The sequence below is a fragment of the Mastigoproctus giganteus genome, chromosome 4 (assembly GCF_048544385.1).
Source record: "Mastigoproctus giganteus isolate SK-2022 chromosome 4, ASM4854438v1, whole genome shotgun sequence".
NCBI classification, from domain to species: Eukaryota; Metazoa; Arthropoda; class Arachnida; order Uropygi; family Thelyphonidae; genus Mastigoproctus; species Mastigoproctus giganteus.
This window is the reverse complement of record NC_143578.1, coordinates 15,538,675-15,556,908: the sequence shown is the minus strand read 5'-3', so window position 1 is coordinate 15,556,908 and position 18,234 is coordinate 15,538,675. Positions and strand designations below refer to the sequence as shown.

The 18,234-nt window shown below is 39.3% G+C and overlaps 1 protein-coding gene across 1 annotated transcript in view; it reads left to right on the top strand.

Annotated features, from left to right (window-relative positions):
• Window positions 1-596: 596 nt before the first annotated feature.
• The window catches only part of fng (Fringe glycosyltransferase), a 54,618-nt gene continuing 36,980 nt past the window's right edge, over window positions 597-18,234 (top strand). Inside the window, exon 1 of the mRNA XM_090371380.1 lies at window positions 597-1,111. Coding sequence (XP_090227506.1) covers window positions 683-1,111 — 429 coding nt within the window. The 5' untranslated portion in view covers window positions 597-682. The remainder of the gene's footprint in view (window positions 1,112-18,234) is intronic.

The following is an 18,234-nucleotide window of genomic DNA, read 5'->3' as shown; positions in this document are numbered from 1 at the left end:
AGAAAGCCCGGTAGTTATTACTTCTTTGGCGCCTTCAAAATTTAGCGCCATAGGCAGCTGCCTATATTTGGAAAATTAAAAATATTCCATAAATGACAACGAAGGAGCGATTATTTCAGTAGACAGTTTGCATGCGCATAATGCAAACATTAAATGTGTAACTCCAAAAGGTATTTGCCTCGTGAGCAACATTTTGATGTGGCTATGATATTATTTCGACTCTTTTTTTTTTTTTTTTTTCGTTCTAACAACATTCCGTCACCTTGAGAACGGGTTCAGACATTGCTTAAATTATAGCCTAGCAAACATTTTTGATAGTTGTGTCTCCGGGCGTACAGTTTAAGCAGTTGGAAAGAAAAATCAGAATATCGAGAGCCACTTTGCCCCACCCTGAGAAACGCCCAAAACAGACGCGAGTACTAACAAAAATGGGTTCCCTCGCCTTTACTAAAGACACGCACTTGTTGATCGAGAAAACTCGCAAACGGCCGTCGTGAGTGCGAGCCAATCAAAGCTAACTGCTGTGAGCGCCCTCTACCAGCCACCTGTACTACAGCAAAGTTATAGCTGGCGCATGCGTACAGAGAACGGCCTACATAGCAATGGTCGGTTGGAAGGCGAGCTCGGTGATGCCATGGCTACATAACGTGCTTGTGTTTTGGAAATGAATGAGTGAGAGAAGATGCGATGTTATTTGAAGAAACTTCTTCAAGGCTCGGCAGCCATGGTGCTGGTCCTTTGCTACATGATCCTAGTCGTTATTTGGCAGGTCGACTTTCCGAACGGGCCTGTGACCATTAATCGTGGCGCCGAAGACTCGCCTGTGTCTCAAGATGGCGATGCGAAGTTTCTTGGTGCGGGATTTCAGGAAAGGGCTCCGCGTTCGATATCAGATGCAGAGGCCGAGAACGGCGTGGATAGTGTTGTGTTCCGTAAGTCGGAGGTCAATGCAGTGTTCTCTCGACGGCACGGCGAGGCCACCCTCAGGTCGTCCGGGGCTAAAATCACAGACTTGGCGGATGTGTTCATCAGCGTCAAGACGACCCAGAACTTCCATCAGAGCCGACTGAATGTCATCTTGCGGACGTGGTTTGTCCTCGCACGTGACCAGGTAAGGACCTTTCTATCGTTTTAGATTTTGAATCGCTGGTGTGTTTAACCGTGGGGGGAGGGAGGGAGGGAGGGAGGGGTGAAGTATAAAAACTCTTGTAAGCAACGCACGAAAGCGTGTACTTGTAGCTCCGTGTGGCCGTACTAAAGGTTAGTTGACGGTCACGTTCAACGTTAAACGTGCCCGCAGAGTTTCCCGTACGCACGAGTTTAAGCAGCGTTCTGTGTAGTGTTAATTCTTCGAAGTATGTCGGAGGTAGGGTTAAAGTGTAGTTGGCAGGGATGGTCGTGACTCAAAGAAGGTTACATCGTAACATGGCGAGCATTCCAACCCTGGTCCTTTTATGGGGTGTAACACCCCAGCGTGGTGATGTAACCCCTACACTGCACGGTCGCCATGACGACAAAAGCTTACTTAATTGGACTACTTCAATTTTGAATATGTGGTGATGTTATCTGCCTTTCAAGGAGTGGGGGAAACTACTTTACATGCCTTCCCCCAAGAATTTCGTTTTAACTTTTTTTTTTAATCGCATTACTTTGCTAGGTCAATTGTAATAACTTCTAAATGTATTTCTTATAGATTTGTAACTTGATATCAGCTTTTATCTTAACTAATTTCAAACCTGACGTACATCCACCCCCTGAAAATTGAAACTTGCTCCTCCCTCTTACTTTAAAGCTAATATTGGATTTCATGTAAGTGTTTAATCAACCAATTTTCATATTTGACAATATCCTTCGGACGCAATCCCGATTTAAAACACTGTAAGGGGTACATCGAGTTTCTTAGAAAATACTGAGGGGGGGGGGGATCGGTGGACTGCACCAAATGGTGCAGTAAACTGACGTAATCGAAGAGTCAGCTGGTCACGGAACTAAAAATATCCAGTGGATTCTGCTTCAGACGTGTACACTAACCAAACTGTAGATTAACAGCAATGAATTGTGGGTAATGTATGCCCATACATTAACAAAATGAACTCTTCTGTAAAACAAAATTAGTTAAAAATCATTTAATCATTTTGTATTTCTCTATAATTTTTATACTGTTATTCTGCTTTATTTTAAAAGAATATTTTTGGCGACTTGATCACTAATTCTTAAGTTTAATTATATGTATATCAAATTATGAAACGTAGATGTACGTTCTGTTTTAAAGTTTTATTTATGTAAATAACGTACTTAATTTGGGTAATTTCGTTGTGTGTGTGTTTATTTAAATAAATAAATATAAATGATAATATATATTTATTCTCTCAGTACATAATTCATACAAGATATTTTGCCAACGTTTCGAGATTCTACTGAAACCAGTCTTCAGGCTTACTACCGTGCTTGCTAAGGTGGAGGACGTTCAGTTAACTGAAAAGTTTCACACCCTTATCGTACTCTACCCATACTTTCTACATAAAGCAGCAGCTAGGAAGACATGGGAAACCCGCCTTTTCCCCCCCCCCCTTTTTTTTCTGCAAATGTAGAAAAATTTTTCTTCCTTGCATCATTTTAATTCTAATACTAAAATACTTGTTACCAGTGGGCTTTATTTTTGAACATGGTCAAGGATTTTTAGTGGAGTGTTTCAGGGACGTCCCAGATGTAGCCAGGCATCGAATGTCGAATTTGCCATTAGTGCAGGATTAATAGTTATTCAGAAGATAACACACGAGTAAAACTGAAAATTGCTCAAGTTATGTGGAATACCTGTTTATATCAAGAACAATTTAGGTTAGTTCTGACAGGAAATATGATCTCCTTTTAGAGATCATATTTCGCTAAAAGGGGATCATATTGCAGGGTGTTACTGAAGTAGATGGTGGCAAGCAGGAGCGCATTAAGATCGGTTGAGGCCCCGGGCGCAGAAGAAAATATTGGGACCCCTTAAAAAAAAAGAGAGAGACAGATGAAAATAAAAATACATGTTAATCATTTTTTTAAATAAATAAAAAATATTATGTACTATTAACGTTTTATTTCCAATAAAATTTGAATATAATATATGTATAATATAATTAATAATAGCATAATAATAATCACAAAGTTTTGAACTAATAGTTGAACATATTATTATAGTTGAACTAATATGTTCAACTAATTTGTTGGGGTTTTGCGTGGGCCCTTCAGAAGTCGGGGCCCAGGGCGCGCGCCCGGTGCGCCCGCCGTTAAATCCGCCTCTGGTGGCAAGCATAGATGAAAAAGGAAGAATGGTTGAAGAATAGGTAGTAATAGAAATACGGTGGGGACCACAGACAACAACTGGCAACAGTTGTTAGCGAAATTGTTTATTTTTAGTCCAATTCCAATGTTGAAAGTGATTAAGATCAGACGATTTTGATGACCAATTAGTGGAAATTCTCATACATTAAAGAAACTAGGACAGTTTAATTATAAATTCCCTTAGGCCAAATTGCAAACCGCGGCTGGATTGAGTATATACTTAATTCATCCATGCAAAGGGATCATGGCACGTATGAAGAAAAGTAGCTTTCCTGCAGTACTTGTACTTATTTACGCATTTCCCGGGTGGGAGCTTTTTAGGACCGCTGCTATCTAATCAATGCTGGAATTTCAGATCGATAGGGTTGTGCTAAATCTACTGTATGGGTGAATTCCGGTTAGAACCTTGAAATTTAAGAACTTTCATTTACTGGGTAGCTGTCGTGAATTTTTCATGATTTTTCTGAAGAGTTCAGGATGGGGCAGATCCATATTGAGTAGTGATGTATGCTGTTATAGCCATTTTCTCCTTTCTGTGCCACTCTTTCTTTCCTTTTTCTTTAATCTCGCAGTTTTTCTTTATCTCTGTTCCTCTTTCTTTCTCTGACTTCTTTTCCCTTCTCTCATTTTCACTTTTTTTCTATCTCTTGCATTTTTTCCTATTCTCCAGTTCTGTTTCCTTTTTTTTTTTTTTTTTTAATATATATATTCAGAATAGTGTACACCCTCGATTATCAAGATTGCAAAATTCTTCGACTCGCGGAGCTTTCAATCAGTCTAAGTCTGATAACAAAAAGAAATACTTGGAATCCATTATAGATATTATTCGTTTGTATTTTTATAATGTTCACAAGACCTCAGATTTCTCAGAAACTTCATTCCCATCTTTTGCTTTCTGCCAGATCACTCTAGTTATATTTCAGTTTTACTACTGGACAGTTAATTTTAATAACATTCGTTTCTGACTTTTTTTTTGAGTCCGTGTGCATCCATCATGTTAAAAAGGAAGAAATTGTTCTTTCTATCGAACAAAATCTTCAGCTCATCAATAAACATGAAAGTGTCAACTTTAATAAGTTTCTATTGGTTGGTAATAAGGACACAATCTCCCACTGTCCAGCCAAAACATGACCACCTACCTAATAGTGGTTATATTCTCCTCTTGCCGCTAGTATCGTTGCTACACGGCAAGCCATGGACTGTATAAGGCCTCTGATTGTTGCAGAAAGTACGTTGTACCATGTCTCCAGGATGTCCCATAGATCTGCGATAGTCCGTAGTTGAGGCTCCAAACGCCGGATCTGTCGATCCACGTAATCCCAGAAATATTCTGTGGGATTCATATCCGGCGGTCGAGGTAGTACCTGGAAGTCACTTTCATGTTTGGCGAACCACTCTCGAACAACACCAGTAACGTAGCAGGATGCATTATCCTGCTGGAACACACATCCCTGAAGACAGTCACAATGAAGGGACATACCTCATCAGCCAAAATGGGTAGGTAGTTTTTATCATTCTGAGTGCGGTCTATGAGTATAAGGGTTCCAAGAGATCTCCCAAATAACATCCCCATAGTAAAACGCTATCGCTTCATCGTTTCTGCTACTTGTTTCTATTGGACCATGGCATCAGTGGGACTTTGACGGGGCGCCTGCTCGAGCCCGTATGGAGGGATTCTTTGGATCGTGGTCTTGGAAACACCGCTTTTCGTCCCCTGGTTAAAGACCATGGTCATGTATGGATGTGTAATTTTCAAGGCGGCTCCTAGAACGTTTGTTCAACTCTGCCTCGCCTCACTATGATGAACAGAACTACTGTAAAAGGGCCAGATATGTAATTTGTGTGCGTAGTGTTGTGTTCAAGCCAGTTGGCTACACAGAAGTAGCAATTTCCGGAAAGCTGCTTCGAGTACTTGTAAATACCACGGGAAAGCGGACCAATTCCAGTGGTTATGTAAGACTGCCATTACCCACAGGAAGTAGTGACAAAATCAGTAAGGTAAAAATTTCCTGAGGGGAGGAAATAGGAACTCATCTAGAGAGTGAAAAAAAAGCTGACCCAATTGATTAGCTAATCATAACACTTGAATAAATAATCTTACAACCGTAGTTATCTTCTACAGGACACTAGTCGTAAAAAAAAAAAAAAATGTCTACGGTCAGTTTCTCAATGGCGGGGTGAACGTATGTTCGCACAAGGCAAGACAGCCAAGACCATCGATGAGACGTGGGCATCCGCCATTGGTCCGGCAACTGCTGCTCTGTCCACTATTCGTCCACTTTTGGAACATCTTAAAGATAGCAGTCCGGAAACAGCCCACAAGATTTGCAGTTTCCGTAATACTGCCACCGCCCTTCAACCGGTACTCAACAATCATCCCTTTTTCGAAGTCCGTTAGATCACGCTTCTTGCCCATGTCGATTAAGTACTTCGCATGGTCCACATGCCACGAACCTGCATTATCACTTTTACCGGTTATCACCGCGACCCGTTGACTACCAGGAGAGGAGAAACGGCCGATTGCTAATACGCGGGGGTTGTCATAATGTTTTGATTGGACAGTGTGTGTATAAATATGTGTATGTGGGCAAACATTTGAATAATGATGATTGAAACCTTAATGAACTTGCCAGTTAGAATGAACTTGCCAGTTAGAGATAAAGGCTCCTTTCCCATAAGTCAAAAAATGACAGATTTGAAGAATTCGTGGGCAGCAGTACTGTGCACACAACAGACTCCTGAATGTGTCCCCGGGGTATATCAGACCTCACTAGGTTTACAACTGTCTGATTTCGATAATGGTTCAAGAAATCCGGATAACCATACGCGAAAAAATGTAAGATTATGTAGCAACGTCGTCCATCCAAGGGCGGTGTACAGCCTGTTCTCACTGAGCGTCGTTTCGTTTAGTATTAGAAGTGGCAAGATGATGCAAGAAAGCAAGCTCATGGGATGTTGGACAAAAAAAATAAATAAATAAATAAATAAAATAACGCCCATACCCACCTAATCTGTCCATCCCCTCTAATAATTTTTTTCTAATTCTTTCTTAAATTTATTCAAACCATCCACTTCCACAGTGTCAGATGGCAGTTTGTTTCAACAACGATTACTCTCCGGCTGAAAGCAAATGTTAAAATATTTATTCTGCAGCTATTCTTCTTCAATTTAAGTTTATGTTCCCTTGTGTGTCGTCCAAAAAGAATAAGAATACCATCAACATTTAGTTTACTCAGTCCAGTTAAAGCCTTAAACTCACTCAATCAGATTTCCTCATATGTGCCTAACGTCCAAGCGCTGCAATTACAAAACCGAAGTCTTTCCGTGGTAAGACTGCTCCTTTTTTGTTCTTGACTAATTTGGTTACTCCTCTCTGCCACAGTTCTTAAATTAGATAATGAGATAATCACTTTCTTATCCGTCTTGGCAAAATTCCTATATCAACAGAATCTCGTATGCCCGCCTAGCAGCCTATTTGCACTGCTCAGAGAACTTCATATCGGACTATACAATTACTCCTAGGTCTCTTGTTCTCCACCACCTTTGGGTGTGATGCCACCTAACTATGTTATTCTTAGATTACTCCTGCCCATATGCACAGAGGCGGATTTAACGGCGGGCGCACCGGGCGCGCGCCCTGGGCCCCGACTTCTGAAGGGCCCACGCAAAACCCCAACAAATTAGTTGAACATATTAGTTCAACTATAATAATATGTTCAACTATTAGTTCAAAACTTTGTGATTATTATTATGCTATTATTAATTATATTATACATATATTATATTCAAATTTTATTGGAAATAAAACGTTAATAGTACATAATATTTTTTATTTATTTAAAAAAATGATTAACATGTATTTTTATTTTCATCTGTCTCTCTCTTTTTTTAAGGGGTCCCAATATTTTCTTCTGCGCCCGGGGCCTCAACCGATCTTAATGCGCTCCTGCATATGCAGTATATTGCATTTATAATTTAAAACTCAATTGCCACTTCTCAGTCCATCTGTCTAATTTCATTTCATACCTTTTTTAGGTCTTTAGACATTAAGCCTGATACACCTTCATCAATATCATTAATAAATATTGAAAACATCAATGGGCCCAGCACTAAACCATGGGGAACTCCACTAATAACATTAGTCAAAGAAGAGCAGTGCTCATTGATAACCACCCTCTGTCTTCTTCCACTCAACTATCCCTTTATCTATACCAGTAACTTGCTTCCAATGCCACACTGTTCCAGTTTGTTTAGCAATCTTTGTATGGATCAGTTGGAAAAGCTTTATTGAAATCTAAGTATATGATGTCAAATTTATTTTTTCACCCAGTTATGTATGTTTCTTATTTGGAGCATTAGCAACTAAGGCCATATTGCTCCGGGGATATGCGCTGGTCATTCCCTGACCTTTCCGCATTCTCCGTATTTGGTGGTCACGGGCTCGAACCCCGGTCTAATCAAGAAGGGTGTGCTACGCACTGCTGCTCCTGCCCACCTGGCTACGGAGGCGCCACCCAGTTCCTTAGTTACTGTTTCATAATTGCTAATCGGATTGGCCAGACATGATCCTCTCTCAACAAACTTATGCTGCGAATTTCGTATAATCCTGTTCCTCTCAAGATTCTGCAATACTTCTTTCAACAACCGACTTCATTATTTTCTGTGGGAGAGGTGCCGAGCTTACACATCTTTACTTACTTCACCCTTTGATTCTCCTTTGTGAATAGGCGAGACATTTTCACGCATTCAATCTATAGGAACCTCCTCTTAATCCAAGGTTGCTTTCATAATTATGGCCAAAGGTTTGCTGCTTCTTTTAATATAACGGTATAGATCCCAATCGCCCCAGGTGCCTTATTTACTTCTAGTTTCAGAAATTTCTCTTCCACCTTCTCCTCAAGTATCACAAAATCATTTCGCTCCCATTTATAACTTGGTGTGCTTGTGATCTTCCCATCCCTAAAAACATTTTCGTGGGTAAGTGTAGATGCAAACTGCTTAGTTTTTCAGCAACCTCGCCCTGAACAGGATCATCAATTTTCCTTTCATATCTAGTGGGTTAATGTTGTTCATCCCTTTCCTTCTAGCGTTAACATAAAGAATCCTTTAACTACTTTATAAGTGTTTCGCAACAACCTTGCTGATCCATTATTGACTATATATCTGCCTAAGGTTGTTGTAGTGGGGTTTTAGGAGCATCAACGTCTAAGGCCATATTACTCCGTGTATAATGGCTGTAAATTGCGTGTGTTCTGTGGTCGATTTTCTGTTTGCTGGATGAAAAACCAGAGCTTCCGGAAGAAAAAACCATGCTACTCTCGCCTGAGACCGACCAACTCAACCACGTTTTGAAAAATGGCCCATTAAAATTCCTCACGTAATGGACGGGGCTCGAAGTCAGGGCTTTTCCACTCAGTGTGGGGAAGATGGCGGTTCTACCAACTGTGCTACACAACGGGGGCTCTCTCTAAAGGTCTCCACATTCGTTATTACGTTAGAGTTAGGGACTAGAGCGGTTCTCACACAATAGCTTGGCGGGACGCGGGTTGAATACCCCTGGTTTATCCTATTCTTAATAATAATCTTTTTTTATGCTCTACGGAAAGCAATAACCCACTTCCATTACAGTTAATAGAGTCTTGTCTAAAATATAAGCAAACAAATACGAGGAAATGTAAGATAAGGGTTGTCCTATAAATAATAGGGACGTACAAAAGGAGGAAAGTTAACTGTAAAACGTTTCGGTTGAGTGCATCTTTATAATGATAACTCCATGTAACAAATTTTCAAAAAGCTTCTGTTTATCTGTGTTCATTGGTGGTCCCAGAAATGGGCTGAAGGAGCTATAGCCTCCCTCCATGGTAAAAATGATGGGGACCTTTTTCTTGCCTTCTGATGTACAGTAATTATGGTTAAAGGTTAATGATTTCTCAAAATACTTGCCTTAGCACTACATTCAGAAAATCCTGGAACCGCGGCTTTCTGCATTGATTGATTTATAAATTTTGGTATGCTAATTGCAAATATGATTAAGTTTTTAACTTCTGTACAAAAAAAAAATATTTATCTGTGCTATTAGTAAACACCAACATCGTAAAAAAAATCACAAAAAAAGTAGAAGCCCTCGTCGGGTTTAACAAAAAAAAAAAAAAAAAAAAAAAAAAATTGAATATGTATTTAGTGGGGTTGTATTTTTAAAATCTATATTTGAACATTTTCATCTTTTGTGGTCAGTGTGATCATCCCGAACCATAGTCGTCCAGCATTGCTTTGTACTGTCTTTCTTCACCTCTTTTCCAATTACTGTATGTCATGGTGGGATGTCTCTCCATGCTCTTTGTCAACGTCTTACGGATTTGTACTGAAGAAATCCAGGTGTGCTAGTAATGGAGCTTGATGGACATTCCGATTCCCATTTTGCCGTAATTTTCAATCAACTTGCCCACGAGTTCTTTTTAAATTTTCAATCTTAATGTTATCAAGAAAGCTTTTCACTAAAAGGTGAAACAACTGTCAGGTATTTCGCTCAACCCTAATCATTTATGTCGTCAAGTTCTTGTGAAGCCATCTAATTCATAAATAATCTGCTTAACATGTGGACCAATAAATAAGCCACCTTTCACTCTTATATCAGACATGTTTTGGAAACATGTACTCAGTTAGCTTAGCAACAGCAACACCTACCTGATACTTCGTGGGACCACTTTTTGCCTGTACTAAAGCTCGTACACGCCTTGACATGGACTCCACATGGTTTTGCAGGGTGTTCTGTGGTAGTGTTACACAATATGTCCACTAATGCCCACACATTGTCAGGTGGATGGTCGTAACATCGGATATCCTTTTCCAGTACGTCCAAAACAAGCTCAATTGAATTGAGATCAACTGAGGTGGACAGCCATGGGAGTACAGAGAATTCGTTGTCATGTTCCTGAAATCAGTTAGCAACTTGCTGAAACTTGTTGCATAGCGCGTTGCCGTATTGATAGACGCCAAAGTTGTTTGGATACACTATCATGATGAAGGGGTGTACTTCGTCGGCGACAATAGAAAAGCAGACATTCCCGTCGGGATATTGATTAACGGTGATCAGAGGAGCATGCTAGGAAAACAGTCCTCGAGATGGGGGAACACCTGGGGCCGTTAGACAATGAACACTCACCATCAGTGAATTCAGATGCCATGGTCTCTTGCTTTTTGCTTTCTCCAGTACACCCATCACTATGTTAGATTTGGAAACGGGATTCATCAGACCTGACGACAGATTCTTATCGATTCTACTCTTTTAAATGAGATGTGAGGAGCTCTTCATTGTATTTGGTTAGGCCCAAGGCCCTAACTAAGTTATTCAATTCTTGCTGGTTTAGGTAAATGTGGCATTTTGATTGAACAGACTTCTGAGGTGTAACCAGATTCACAATCCGATTTTGAAGGCTCTTCTCTGGAAGGTGGATTTGAAATGGGCAAGTGTTCATTATGTGGCATCGGAGCAAGTACGTTGGGGTTTGATCCGTAGACTTTTTAAAACGTGGATATGTCCATCATACAAAAGTAGAAGTCGTCAAAGTTTTGCGGACTCTCATCATATTTGAGATATAAAATATAAATCTCATATATTTGAGATTTTAGGAGGAGGATGCCGAAATGGATGACTGCGGAGGTGGCTGGTCAAATAGAGCAGAAAAAGATAGCATAGGACAGCTATAGAACGATGAAAAGTACTGAAGCCTACAACAGGTGCATGTTGATCTGTGACAGTACCGCAAATAAGGTCAGGGAGGCCAAAGTTGCCTATGAGAAAGCAGTGACTAAGAGAGTAAAGAATTTTTCATGTATATGAATACAACAAAGAAGAAAGCTAATCAGATCAGACCCTTGTACACTATGTGTGGGGAAAGTCTTGAACGACCCAGCTGATATTATGGATGAACTGAATAGGTACTTTGCATCACTCTCTACTGACGAATGACGGAGAGCGCGAGGAAGTGTATTGAACCATTGAGGTTAATTATGAGGGCATCTTTGGATTGTGGAAGTGCCAATATATTGCCAATACATAAAAGCGGTTCTAAGAGTGAAGTTGATGACTACAGACTGGTTAATTTAACTTCAGTGGTATGAAAAATCTTAGAGGCAGTAATTAAGAGTGCAATCCACGGATATTTAGATAGTTTCTGGCATTCTGAAGGACACCTAACATGGCTAAAAATGTCACAAACAGAAATGAAAATTTTTAGAGAGTAAAATGAATAAGATGAAGGCTGCCAAATGAATAATAAATGTAAATAACTGGGAAAGAATACAAGGAATTCAATTGACGATGTCCCATCTTTTCAAGGAAGAATATAGTGTTCCGAGAACCCCTCGACCTAGAAGAGTGAATTGAGAAGCTATAGCCTGGACACCAAACCCACAAAAACAAAATTATAAATATTCAAAGACAGCATAGTGAGGATAAAATATTTGACTTTCACATTTAAAATAGTGAAGATTATCCAATAATTACACAATATATTAAAATGAGATTAATTTAAAGAAAAGGGAATCGAGGGATACATACAGTAAGCCCTTCATTTTACAGAAGGGGTGTCTGCTAAATCTCAAGTTATTTTTGTACCCCACATTCTTGAAAATTTAAACAGCTACTCTATATATAAGTAAGTAAATAAAAAAAAAAAAAAAAAAAAAAAACCAAGTCAAAAGTATGAGAATAATATAAAATATACAACCAGAACAAATTGGAGAGACGTTATATTAGAAAAAGGATAATGGGGATTAAATTCTTCTATTCATTCTAGTTTTTTATTTGGAAACCTAAACCTGGGAGGAGACTTTTTTTTTTTTTTTTTTTTTTTTTTTAGTCACATTTCCTGTCTGGTCTGGTGTCGACAAGAATATATTTTTCGGATTTTTTTCCCCTAACTCTTAAGTAAAAAAAAATGGCTTTTATACTTTTTAATTCGCATTAAAAGGATTCGGTTACTTCATTAAGTTACGCTCTTGTTTGGTACTACATTTCTAGTGTGTGAATACTCTTATTTGAATGGCCGATCTGTTGAAACGTGAGATTGATTCAGTTCCCATGGTAACTTCGGGGTTTGAGAAATGAAATGAAGTATGGGAATGGCTTCTCAACTTGATGCGGATTAGCATCTTGGTTTCAAATTGTAGTATAAAATGCTCACTACGATTAGTTTTTAGTTTAACGGTTGGATAAAATGTCAAGGAAAATTTTAGGTTTTGAGTAGAGAAATTAATGATCCTTAAAGATCTGGTTATGCTGATGGCAAGCTTTAGAGAAGAGATATTCTAGTTTGGTAAATGTCTTGTCCAGAGACCTCAATATTATTGTAAGTTTAGAAAAAAAAATATATTGCACCCTCACACGGGGGGTGAACCACTTCTCATTTGAAACGATAAAGTATTTTCGCTAAGGGCCCGTTAGAGATAGGGAGGTGCAAAAATAAACAATTATATTGTTTTGATTTTTGTTTATATTTATTATGTTTCTGTTTTATGAATAGTATCAAAAATTTTAATTGAGCAAAACTAAATTTTTCCTTTTCTGAACATTTTTGAAACACATACAGCGCCCTGGATATAGTAAGTTTGGGATCTTTAATTTTGGGGGATCTAAGCGGCCGCTTATCCCACGTATGCTTAAACCTACCAGTGATTTCCAATTAACAGTACAACCTTTCCTCTCTGTGTGGGCGCCTCCGTAGCCAGGTGGGAAGGAGCAGCAGTGCGTAGCACACGCTTCTTGATTAGACCGGGGTTCGAGCCCGTCACCACCAAATACGGAGGATGCGGAAAGGTCAGGGAATGACGACCGCATATCCCGGAGCAATATGGCCTTAGTTGCTAATGCTCCTAAAAAAACCAAACAACAACAACATCCTCTCTGTGTGTCTTTTTTTCTCTCTCTCTCTTTACGTTTTATCTTTTTTTCCCTCTCTCTCTCTCTCTTTACGTTTTTATCTCTTTTCCTTTCTCTCTCTCTTTACGTTTTATATTTTTTTCCTTTCTCTCTCACTGCATTTGATCTCTTTTTCGTTCTTTCTTTTTCTCTCTCTCCCTCTCTGTTTTCTTTCTTTTTCCATTCTCTTGATTTGTGCTTTTTCTCTTTTTTTCCCTTTCTCTCCTTATTTTGCTCTATCTTTTCCTTCCTCTCTCTCTCTCTCTCTCCATTTTTGTTCATTCTTACTTTCTCGCTTTCATTCTTTTCCCCTTTACTCTCTTTTCTGTTTTCTTGTTTCTTTCTCTGTTTTTTTTTTTTTTTTTTTTTCTCTTTATCTTTCGATAGGTTTGCCCTTTCTGCAAACAGCCCCTCGGTTTGCTCTTTCTGCTTCCTATCTTACTGTTTTTATCTCTCTGAACTTTCTATTTATGTTTATCTTTCTCTAATTTTTTTGTTTTCTCATTCACCCCTCTCTGGCTCTGAACTTTAATTTTTTGTTTTCTCTTCCCCCCCCCCCCCCTTAGGCTCTGAACTTTCTATTTGTTTATCTTTCTTTCTCCTATTTTTTCTATTCCCCCCCCCTCTGTTTCTCTGAACTTTGTTTCTTTCTCCCTTATCTCTTACCGTTTCGATTTCCCCCCTCTCTTTCTGTCATTCCACCTCCTTATCTTATTTTCTCACTTCTGCATGTGACGTTTTTCTTCTCTTTCCCTCTCTCTTTTTCTTTAATTCTTTTTATTTTTCGTTCACACACAATCCCCCTCTCTCTCCCCCCCTAATTTTTATTCTTTTCTGTGTTACTTCCCCCCCCCCCCCCCAAAGTCTATGTGAAATAAAATCTGTTGGATGAAAAGCTCTACATTCATATACGCACTAGTTCCAGTATGGTTGTCATAATTTGCTGTTTCTTACTAAAGATCTCTTTTTCTTTTTGTCTCTCAAGTGTTTATTCAAAAGCTTTGGTCGCTTGCTTACCTCTGCTTATGATTTTCTTTATGCGTGCTGTGCCAACAGGTTTGGGAGGTTTCACGAACTCGTGTAGGAAACGTTTATAGCGTTTTTCCAGTAGCTCCGGAATTCTTTTTTTTCCTTCTTTCTTTTTAATATCTGCCTCTGGTTTATCTGGTCGTTCTGCGCGTGACACCGCTTTGCGGAAAACACTGGAAATATTTCGTCCGCGCGCGTAGCACGCTCATGGTAGGTCGCACCTGCTTGTCTCGAGGTCGTGCTGACGCCAAGCTTCGTGCGCTTGCTACCAACCTTTTGCAGATAACGCGATGTCACTTTCTTAACGCGCGCGCACGCACACACACACACACACACGTGCACATCCTTTCGCGTGCCGAAAAACTTCCTGGATTCCTCAGAAACTGGATTCTGATGTTTCTGTAAGCGGGATAACGAGTTTGGGCGTGGGTATCTCCAGGAGCTTTTGCCTGAAATATCATTATAAACAGTTGGTTGGGGGGGGGGGGGAGAGTTGCATGGAACGAAACTATCCAATTAACTAAAATACTTTGGAACTTCCCCACTCCTCTTTTCTGAGTTAAGTTTTGCACTTTTAAAAAATGAAAAATGGGTTCCGTGCTGGACTAGATAAAATTTCCATTGCTATTGAAGAAAACCTTAATCTGTTTGGTTCTACCACTTTTGGTGCCATCTCCGAAAAAAATAAATATTTCAGTAATTCAATTAAAAAAAAATCAGGGGACAGCATAAAACTTCTACCAACCGCTATCATGGGCTGAAGTTAATTGGTATTTCACAAGGATCCTTGCATGGGTTGTTCTTATTTGCAGTCTTTATTAATGACATTCACACCGATTGGAATCATTTTAGAATGTTCAGATTCTTGTTTGAAAGGAAGTTTTCCATACCACATAACGTAAATCAAAATAGTACTTTCTCGAAAACTTGAGTTTTTCCTCATTGTCAACCAAGCTAAAAAACTGATCGAATTCATCAAAACTTAGTTATGGATACATTATTTAAAAATCTTGAATCGGAAAGTTGAACTTTACTCGTCCATCTGGAGTCCTCATTGTACTAATCTTACGAACAACATTGAATCTCTTGAAAGGAAATTTGTCATTTTCTTTATATGCAGTTACTTAAAGCTTCAATCACTACGGATTTACAGGCCCAATCGACCTTAGCTTTCTCCACAAAATTCTTTCCGAAAATATCTGATTATCCAAAGAAATCCTGGAACAGCTTTGACCTCTCACTTCATGGTATGGTAGAAGGCTGTCTGTATTATAACTTCTCAATATTAATGCTAGTAGTCCCTCCTTTTCTTTCTTTAGCCACTCTTTTCCTACATTCTTCCACTGACTGGAAATCCTGTCCATAGTTTTACCGATGATTGCACACTACAGTCCACCTTTCAGTTTGAAAAACTTGACTTTTCACAAATAGCAGCGTCAACTAATATCCATCATTATTTCTTTAAACATTGATCTCCAGTTCCAATGTTTAAAGAACTGTACTCCTCCTAAAACCAAGTCCTGTCTTTTTTTTCTCTCAAAAAAACTCTTCTGCTCCCGGGAATGCTTATCTTCAGCAAAATTCAGGTTTCCAGACAAGATTACATGCCTTTACTGGGAATAACTCGGATTTATAACCTCAATATCCATTTGCAATTCAGTTCCAAGTCTGCGAAGTAATATTTCTTCTTCATATATCCCTTCTACTTGTTATGTTTGGAACAACCTTCTGTAGTATGTTCAAGTTGGTTTTTCTACTTTTCGTCCACTTTATACACCCGAACAAAAAAGTATGGGGCTTCCCTGCACCATATGCTTGATACTAAAAATAAGAAGGTACGGTTACAGTGAGCTGAGAAATACCGACAGTGGAGAATTGGAAAAACGTTGTTTGGTTGCGTGAATCCCTCTTCCAACTGTTTAACGCTGATGGGAAGATCAAAATATGGCGAAAACAACATGCATCCATAGATCAGTCCAGCCAAGTAGCAAAAATGCTGGCTGGCGGTGTCATGTTATGGGGAGTGTTTTCATGCTGCACATTGGCCTCTGGATACTTGTGGTAACGTTCAGATGCCACGGCTTAGCTGGAAGTTTTCTATCGAGGCGCATCTGTTCATTGCTGCAGTGTATCTATCTGCGAATGGGTTCTTCCAGCGAGATAATGTCCCTTGTGGCAAAGCTAGAATTGTACAGAACTGGTTCCAGGAACGTGAGAGCAGTGGCGAAATTAGAAATTCAAATCCCCCCCCCCCGCCAGATTGCCAAACAGCCCCACGTAACCTTTTGCAGCCATACCAAATCAACGCAGGCTTCCCCATTCCTGAGGAGCTACGCGATGGCGGACTCGTAATTTCGTCACTGCATGAGAGTAAATTTTGTCTGCTGTGGTGAACTTCCAGTTACCAGATATCGATCCAGTTTGAGCATCTATGGGATAAACTCTTTAAATTAGAGATCTACAAATATCTGCTTTGCAACAACTGTTGGTAGCAATTCAGTCAACATGAACCGAAATTCCTGCAGAGAACGCCTTCAAGACCTCGGATGTGGACAGCGTGCCGCAGGAATTCCGGTTTATGGTGCTTCATGCCATCACGAATCCAGGTTCTTTCCACAGCTGGTTAAAAAATTAAATTAAATTTAAAATAAAATAAATAATAAAAACATTATCAGAATGAATGTTGTAGTGGGGTTTTAGGAGCATCAGCGACTTAGGCCATATTTCTTTGTGATATTGTCTGTAAATTGCGTGTGTTCTGAGGTCGATTTTCTGCTTTCTGGAGAAAAAACCCTGCTACTCTCGCCTGAGACCGGCTACTCAACCACGTTGTGATAAAGGCCCATAAAAATTACTCTCGTCATTGACAGGACTTGAACTCGGGTCTCTTCAACCCGGTGTGAGGACTGCGATCCTGCCAACTATGCTACCCACGAGATCAGAATGAATGTTCCTGGGCTCAGTCGATGTCTGTGGGCGAAGAAAATTCCGAAAGGGTTTGAAGGAAACACCCGAGCTTTGTTAGGATCGAAACATTAAAGATTAATGATCGTAAGGTGCGAGGAGATCCAGTCCAGTTTTCGAGAGGAATACTCCTTGAGATGACGAATGGTTTTCCGATTCACCAGCCTCAGGATCGATTATTCGACAGACACGAATCTCCTGAGATTAAGAGTCGGACTGGGAAGACAAATATTACTGCGAACATCATGCATTTGAACACAGCTTGTTACAAGATGATTTGATATGGCTCTAGGTTAACTGTCAGTTGCTGGCAGTTAATCTAGGGCCGCTCCTGATCCCACTTGGAGATGCACGTAGTAGGTGGTCTAAACTAGAGATTACCAGATAACTAGTAATCCGAATATCCCCTAGATTTACCTTTCAGCGAGGCCCTTTGTTTGGAAGCAGCGCAATGCAACTTATGGAGGTAAAATTATTATTTGATTTGGTCTCAGACTTTCTTTGGTTGGTTTGAATTTCAATCGTGTTGGTGTTTTATTACTTAAATTAGCTGCATTTTTTTTTCTGTTGCTATGATTAACAGAAGTAAAAAGTAAATAACTAATTAATCTATTACCAATTAATTAAGGAATATATAAAAGTAATTGTCATATCATTGCACTTAGTATTACACGTAATATTCAGTCGACGTTTTGTAATACTTTACTTATGTACTCCTGGATCTTCAATAAAAATTAAAATGCAACACGTATTTCCTAGACCTGTGATTTAATAAAATAAACAAATAGCAACACGTACCTCAAATCGTAATTTGCAGTCAACATTTTAGTAATATACTTTACCTACTTTCTCCTGGATTTCAATACCATTTGAAAAGTAACGGGTATTTCACGTTCGTGCTGTGATTAGTACAAACGAATAGTAATGATTCATATATGTATTTAGTAGGCTGGTAACAAAAAGAATATTAGTTAATTAAAATGCAGCTACTTCTT